This window comes from Chanos chanos, chromosome 15, assembly GCF_902362185.1.
Source record: "Chanos chanos chromosome 15, fChaCha1.1, whole genome shotgun sequence".
NCBI lineage: Eukaryota > Metazoa > Chordata > Actinopteri > Gonorynchiformes > Chanidae > Chanos > Chanos chanos.
Window position 1 is genome coordinate 1,154,617 of NC_044509.1, and position 5,953 is coordinate 1,160,569.

Below are 5,953 nucleotides of genomic sequence, written 5' to 3' on the forward strand. Positions count from 1 at the left end.
ATCAGATAGGCCTAAATAGATCAGATAAATACTATCTAATATATATATATATACACACACACACACACGTTTGCTGTTATTATGTTAATACAGTGTCATATTTATATTGGAAACTAATAACAGATTCTGTCTTGTTTATTTGACAGTTTTTTTCCATCTAGAAAAGGCGCAGAGACACGAAAGAAACGTAACTGTGATTTTGATTTGAATTATTCACTCTCTCTCCATGGTAAATAAATAGCGCACTGTCTTGCGCATGTGGTTGTTGTTTCATAACTGTCCTTGGTCTAAAAGCTACAACACGGACGTAAACCCTTTCAGTGTGCATGGAAATTTAAAGTCCGGTAGGCTATCTATCGATCTTGACGAATAGTGATGGAACCATTAATAATGCGTCAAGTCCTGTATATTGTGAGGAGCATCAGCGTTGGAAACGTTCTCACTGCCTCGTTACAAACTAAAACTCGTGCCATTGGATTTCTCACTTTAACGTAAATGGCTGTTTATTTGGTTCCCAGGCTTGGGGCTTGGACTTACCACATGGTCGGCGTGTAATTAGCTGATTTAAAAGGGAACTTTTGTTTACATTGTGTTAAAATGCTGAAGCCACGCGCTATATCCAACCACTGACTGAGAGCCGTCAGACCCCCGGAGAGACAGAAGAGAACAGAGACAGAACGTGAGAAAAGAGTGGGTGTCTGCGACGCCTCACCTTAAAGACACCTTTTCAACCCTTGCCATGTGTCTACATAATATAGCCTACATAAAAAATCACGTTTGTTTCTAACTCTTACCTCTACTTAAAGTTGTGGGCTAAAGATAATCTTAACGAGTCACGGCGGCTTCTTTTCGGTTTCAAACTATCAGGTAAAAGTCGATCAATACATAGGCTAAAGAAATATACGAATGAATAGGTGACTGCACGAGTAAGTGAATGAATGAATGAATGAATTAAACATTTTATCGGCTCTGTAGTCTTATTGTGGGGGTCTTACTCAGGACAATGTGTCCGTGGGAACTTGCAGTCGGGCCAGTTCTCTGGGTACAGGGGTAATTTTATTAAGTGCTAGTTTGGGCGCCTGTTAGCTTCGCGCGGATGTAAGAGTTCAAAGCGGACTCATCAAAGAGACATTTTGTAGTCACTTTGGTGTTATGAGCTCAATGTCCTCTTCGAGAATGCAAATTTTAAACATGGCGTTTGGCGCCTAATTAGCATAGCCTGCTATTTCGGGATTTTAAAACTTCGGTGGTTGTTCCCAGAATGAATAATAAAAAAAACAACAACATATAAATCCCGCTATTTTATCACAGGTTACAGTTGAATCCTAGTCTGCAAAACATATCCAACATCCCGCATACAATGATTTGAACATAATGATTCGCTCGAAGTAGACTAAAATTGACTAGCATATCCCACAGTAAAAGCAGAGATTTTTTTTTATATGCGTCATTTGTGAATAGTGTGTGGGGTGGTCCTGTTTTGTACGCTGTCGAAACAGTACTTTCTATAACATAAAAGAGTGGTTACCTTACCAACATCCAACGGACGTTTCCGACACGCTAAGGCGCGTGGCATTTACGCACTTCTCCTTGGGATTTATTACAAATGCAACACGCGCCAACCGTTTACGATAGGAAACCCAAGGTGCAAAAACAGAAGTGTGTGTGTGTGTGTGTGTGTGTGTCTGTGGGGTTATCCTTTTGAGAGGACAACAAAGGTGTGGCAAGTCTGTGTGACATTTGGGCGCATGCACTGTTGGAACGTTTGATGTTCAAAGAGAGGTGTAAAACCAGAGGCACGTGCGCTACAAGTGAGAAAAACTTCGAAGGAGAAAATACCTTTGAAGTCTTTGACATTAATCAACACCTGTCGGTTCTGGCACAAATAGTGACCAAACCCTCTGACAAAATCAAGGCAAGACTACCGATCCAGTTGCATATAAATGCATTTATTTTTTCGTACAATATATACAAATATATATTTCATCAAAAAGTGGAATGACCTAAATAAATTAATGTGCAAAAAGAGATAAATACAAAACTGAGCACCAGTGGTTTACACATAGTACAAATTATGAGGGGCAAGGTTTTTAGAGTACAAAATATAATATTGTCTTTGTTCATTTGTTCGCTATGTACAGTTTTACATATTTCCAGTGAAGTAATGTTATGTGATCAAATACTAACAAAACGACGCTTTTGGAAACAGCAGTGTTTACAATAAATAAATTTGGCTGAATCGAGGGAAAGCCATGAGTGTATTTCACATGTCCAGATTCACGAGTCCAGATTCACAGCCCTTCTGTCCCTGTCTCAGGGCCACGGTCTCCACACAGACTGATGAGTGGAGTGGGGCCGCCGACCAGACGACTGGGTGTTTGAGTGATGACACAGTGCGTTGGGATTTGCATGTTTCAGGGGGGCTCTATACGGATGCACAACTTTCCGCAGTCCCAGAGATGAGGAAGACAATGATGAAGATGCGTGAGTATGCTTCCTGCAGTCGGAGACCTGTTGCTGGCAGTCTTGGCTCTCGGTTCTGGGCATGCTCAGTGCAGGTTGAACATGAGCGGGCACAGGCGTGGTGGGCGGGGAGTAAACGAAGGCCATGCGTTGCCGTAGCGACGTGGTCAAGGCATCGTCCAGACCCTTCTCTTCCTGCAGATAACGAGCAGCTTCCTGCATGCAAGTGGAGAAGCCGTCCAAAAATGGGTGTCTCTCTCTTCTTTCATCTGTCGTTCTTTTTGTCTGAGCAGAGGAGTTGTGTAGGAAGAGGACTGTGTGTTCCAGAATTTCTGCTTTCTCCACACGGCGTTGAGACAGAGCCTGACACAAAATAAGAGAAAATGTTGACATGACTTAGATGAACTGACACACAGTAACCACAACTTGACAGATAATTAACAAGGTTAACCTTTCAGTGGGGGTGAGCTGCCATCAAAATTAGCACATACAACTCCACTGTAGACTTAGATCATTCTGAATGACACTTATTCTGAAAGAACATTCCAGAATGATGGCTAAAATAGCTATGGATGCACTCAGAAACAGCTAATCAGGAGGAGTAATGACTGACAGAGGGATTTTAAAAGAGGTTGAGGAGTCTTACCTGGTGCTCAGGACCCTGGAGGAGCAGCATCCTCAAACTCTCAAAACAACGGTTCATTCTTTCTCTTCTTCTCCGTTCAACCTGGGGTTTCAACAGCTGCAGAGAAAAGAAAGAGAGAGAGACATTAGTGAGGGATCAGATCGGTGACAGTTCAAACTTCATTCCAGTCTAAGCACTGCACATTTGTTCTGGAGGTTAAAATTACGTCGAAAACTTCAAATTTTGAAAGCTTCAGTAAAAACTCGTCGCAACATTGGCAGTTTCTCATCCAGCACAATCATATACAGATTAGCTCTCATGTGAATATGTATAATCTAAAAGGATTTATACCTTTCTGTTGATTTTCGCGGTCTCGTTTTCTCCAAGCAGTTTCATTGCCGATGTACTTCAAAATTCAATTCTTCTCTGAAGCGAAGAAAATATAATCCAATCGTGGTTCAGAAATGATATTTAACGAGTATGGTGCGCCACGGGACTCTCAGATAGCTGCACTGATGGTGAATGACTGTCCACGAGCCTTTATAACCCCAACAGCCGAGGTGCGAGAGGTCACGCCCACATTCCCACATCTAACCAATCCCTGAAGAGCCCAGGTATTTTCCGCGCATAGCCTGCTTGAATCACCTAAATGGCAAGACGTTGTAAAACAGTAAAACGGTCTTAATATGATACTATTATAAAAACGGGGAAATACGGTTCTCGTAAAGCAAGCGCGCGTGTACGTGTTTTCTTTAATGTATGTGTATGCGTGTATGTCTACCTTTAATGAAATTGTGTATCTTTGACGCAGTCATCTAAATTGAAAATGCTGTACCAAAACTGTTCATCTTTAAAAAACTCTTTGGAGTGCGAATTGCCTTCCCATGTAACAACATTTACAAATCAAAGAGGACGTCACGTTGTGCAGGCACACGCTCCCTGACACTTCAACTTCCGTGGGCACGTGTGGCATTAATACCGTGTGGCGCCTGGCAGTTGTCAATTGCTGTCGCGCGCCACAGTAAGTAAAGTGTGAATTACAATAACAATGGAGTCACGCTTCTTTTTTTAAAACTGTGACATCGTCGGGTCCCCTTCTCCCCCTCTTTGCCAAGATACTTGCAAGGCGATCCTTCAACAATAATTTTGTATGAAGACGCAGACTGTTAATATCAGTAGAAAACGGCATTGCTCTGATGAAGAATGACGGAGCTGTGTACACAGCTGTTTTCCGTGTTCTATCTCCCTGTTACACATTGTTATATCTCTTGTTTTACGCACAGTTTGGACATTTATATGGCAATTTGTTGTTTGAAATTGACTATAGCTCTCTTGAAGACTTATTGGGGTTTCTGGGGCGTTTAACAAGACGTTTGCTTCACGTCGCGTGTGACAGACGCACATGGATTATTCTGCTATTTGATTTGCAAAAAAAAGAAAACTGGGAAATATTTGTCAAGGAAATACATGTTTATTATTGATAATAACGTTAAAACCAGTACAGAGTTTATCCATTTTCAAACTACCATCGAGGACGTGTCACACTATCACTGGAGTTTTAGCATGATATATACTGGATACCTAACGATGACTGTGGACGTGCTGGTTTGTGTAATTATTGCATTCGATATGTAAAAAAACCCTAGTGTAAAAATAGATTGGAAACCAATCTTTTAAAGACGCAGCACCCCCCCCCCCCCCACACACACACACACACATACACACACACTCACACGCACACTTTTGGATAGTGCATATAAAAAGGTTGCACAGCATGAGTTCCACTGGGAACGGCTAACCTTTCACATCACTGTGGTGACAAAAGTAAGACGTGGTTGTGAACTAGGTCGCTCCCTATCGTAGTTGGCCGCTGAGCCACGGCGCGTGGGAACGCTTTACAGGTTTCTTTGTGGTGTTGTGCGCTGATGATGTACAAATTTTGACGGGTCATAAACGGAACAAGATGAAGGTGTTTAGCGTTACCCAGAGAGTGAGCCCAAGAGTGCGTTCCCAGACTAACACTTTTGCACTCCTTTGCTTGGCAAACCTGTGATTCCACACGCGAGATTTTCTAATACTGTTACCACAGCAAAGGAGGCATTCATTTGCCACATGCTTCACATTCTCATAATGTGATTATATTAATCTCACAGTGACACTTATTGGCGTTTTATTGACGTTAAACTTTGAATTCAGTTGTTACATATTGTACGACAGAATAATGGTACACGCCTGAAATGGCCAATGGTTTAAAGTGATATAAATGAAACCCCTGCGTGCTGTCTAACGTTTGGGTTTGTATAACCAAAAGGCTGAAGAACAATTAGCAATTTGGTCCACTACTACTCGCCAGGTGGGGGTGGATGCGCGAGGCGACGCGTGTTCGCACCTCTATGACAAACGGAGTGGTGCGCGTGGCTAGCTCACGCCTCTGGATATCACCTGCAGCGTGAAGAATGCCTCCACGTGCCCATTTGTTGATTAGCACCTTGAAGCAGCTTTGAATTACTTTGAATTGCTCTAGCCCCCCCCCCCCCCCACCCCCCCCCCCCCCCCCCCCCCCCCTCATATAACACAACAAGTTCTTCTCTAAGTAAATGCTTTAGTTTAAGTTTCTTGTGTGTTTTATGTATGTCGTCTAAAATGAAAGCCAAGCTTACCGGATTTTCATTATATTACATATAACGCCAGTGGGAGTCTGCGCTAGGCTTATATGCTTCGACCATGTAGGCTAATAATAATATGGAGGCGTTTGGATACTCCTAATAATTCATTGTCCATCACATACAATTTGCACCACCGGCAGTTAGTACTGCCAGTGTTTACTGTAGTACGCAGAAATCTGGCAGTGTCAATTCAGTTCTG

The 5,953-nt window shown here is 42.5% G+C and overlaps 1 protein-coding gene across 1 annotated transcript; it reads right to left on the minus strand.

The window, feature by feature from the left end:
* Positions 1 to 2,313: 2,313 nt before the first annotated feature.
* her7 (hairy and enhancer of split related-7) lies at positions 2,314 to 3,484 on the minus strand. The gene is made up of 3 exons (XM_030792903.1): positions 3,440 to 3,484; positions 3,110 to 3,205; positions 2,314 to 2,826 (listed from the first exon to the last, which is right to left on the minus strand). Exons 1-3 carry the CDS (start codon positions 3,482 to 3,484, stop codon positions 2,314 to 2,316), a joined length of 654 nt encoding a protein of 217 aa, XP_030648763.1.
* Between the last annotated feature and the right edge of the window lie 2,469 nt (positions 3,485 to 5,953).

Coding starts and splice junctions, on each gene's coding strand:
- her7 (XM_030792903.1), bottom strand. CDS start 3,484: ATGAAACTGCTTGGAGAAAACGAGACCGCGAAAATCAACAGAAAG. Junction 3,206..3,439: donor CCGCGAAAATCAACAGAAAG/GTATAAATCCTT, acceptor TTTTCTCTGCAG/CTGTTGAAACCCCAGGTTGA. Junction 2,827..3,109: donor TCCAGGGTCCTGAGCACCAG/GTAAGACTCCTC, acceptor ATTTTGTGTCAG/GCTCTGTCTCAACGCCGTGT.